This window comes from Pterocles gutturalis, unplaced genomic scaffold, assembly GCF_000699245.1.
Source record: "Pterocles gutturalis isolate BGI_N339 unplaced genomic scaffold, ASM69924v1 scaffold15867, whole genome shotgun sequence".
NCBI classification, from domain to species: Eukaryota; Metazoa; Chordata; class Aves; order Pterocliformes; family Pteroclidae; genus Pterocles; species Pterocles gutturalis.
In genome coordinates, this window is record NW_010115654.1 from 1 (window position 1) to 624 (window position 624).

The 624-nt window shown below is 56.1% G+C and overlaps 1 protein-coding gene across 1 annotated transcript in view; it reads left to right on the forward strand.

Annotated features, from left to right (window-relative positions):
• Positions 1-149: 149 nt before the first annotated feature.
• The window catches only part of KCNV1 (potassium channel, subfamily V, member 1), an 8,822-nt gene continuing 8,347 nt past the window's right edge, over positions 150-624 (forward strand). The window contains exon 1 of the mRNA XM_010075266.1: positions 150-619. Within this exon, the coding sequence (XP_010073568.1) occupies positions 150-619 (470 nt within the window). The remainder of the gene's footprint in view (positions 620-624) is intronic.

A 624-nucleotide genomic window follows, 5' to 3' on the forward strand; every position in this document is an offset into this window, starting at 1 on the left:
GGAAGCGGGGACGGTGAGGTGTCGCTGGGACTGTAGCCAAAGCCCAGGGATACAGAATTCCCTCCCCTTTCCCCGGTGGGGCTGTCTTCTCTGCGGCTTTGTTCTGTTTTCCACCCAGGAGAGTGTGGGCTGCTGCTGGCAGCTACAGGATGAAGTCGCCTCCCTGCTGCATGTCTCTTTCTTCCCAAGCATCCCTGGAGGAACCAGGGAGCAGCACATCCCTGGGCTCCCTGGAGTCCAGTGTTTTCTCCAGTGAGGAAGAGCAGGGGCCCCTGCTCCAGAAGGTCATTCCCTCCTTGGACTGTTTTACTATCAATGTAGGAGGCAGCCGCTTTGTGATGTCCCAGCGAACTTTGTCTTGCTACCCTGACACCCGTCTTGGCAAACTGGCCGTGGTGGTCTCCGCTGCCCGGGATGTGGCCTCTGGCCTCCTTGAACTCTGTGATGATGCCAACCTTGTGGAGAATGAATATTTCTTTGACCGGAGCTCACAGGCGTTTCACTACATCCTGAATTACTACCAGACAGGGAGGCTGCATGTGATGGAGCAGCTTTGTGCACTCTCCTTCCTGCAAGAGATCCAGTACTGGGGTTTGGCTGAGCTCAGCATCGATTCCTGATGCA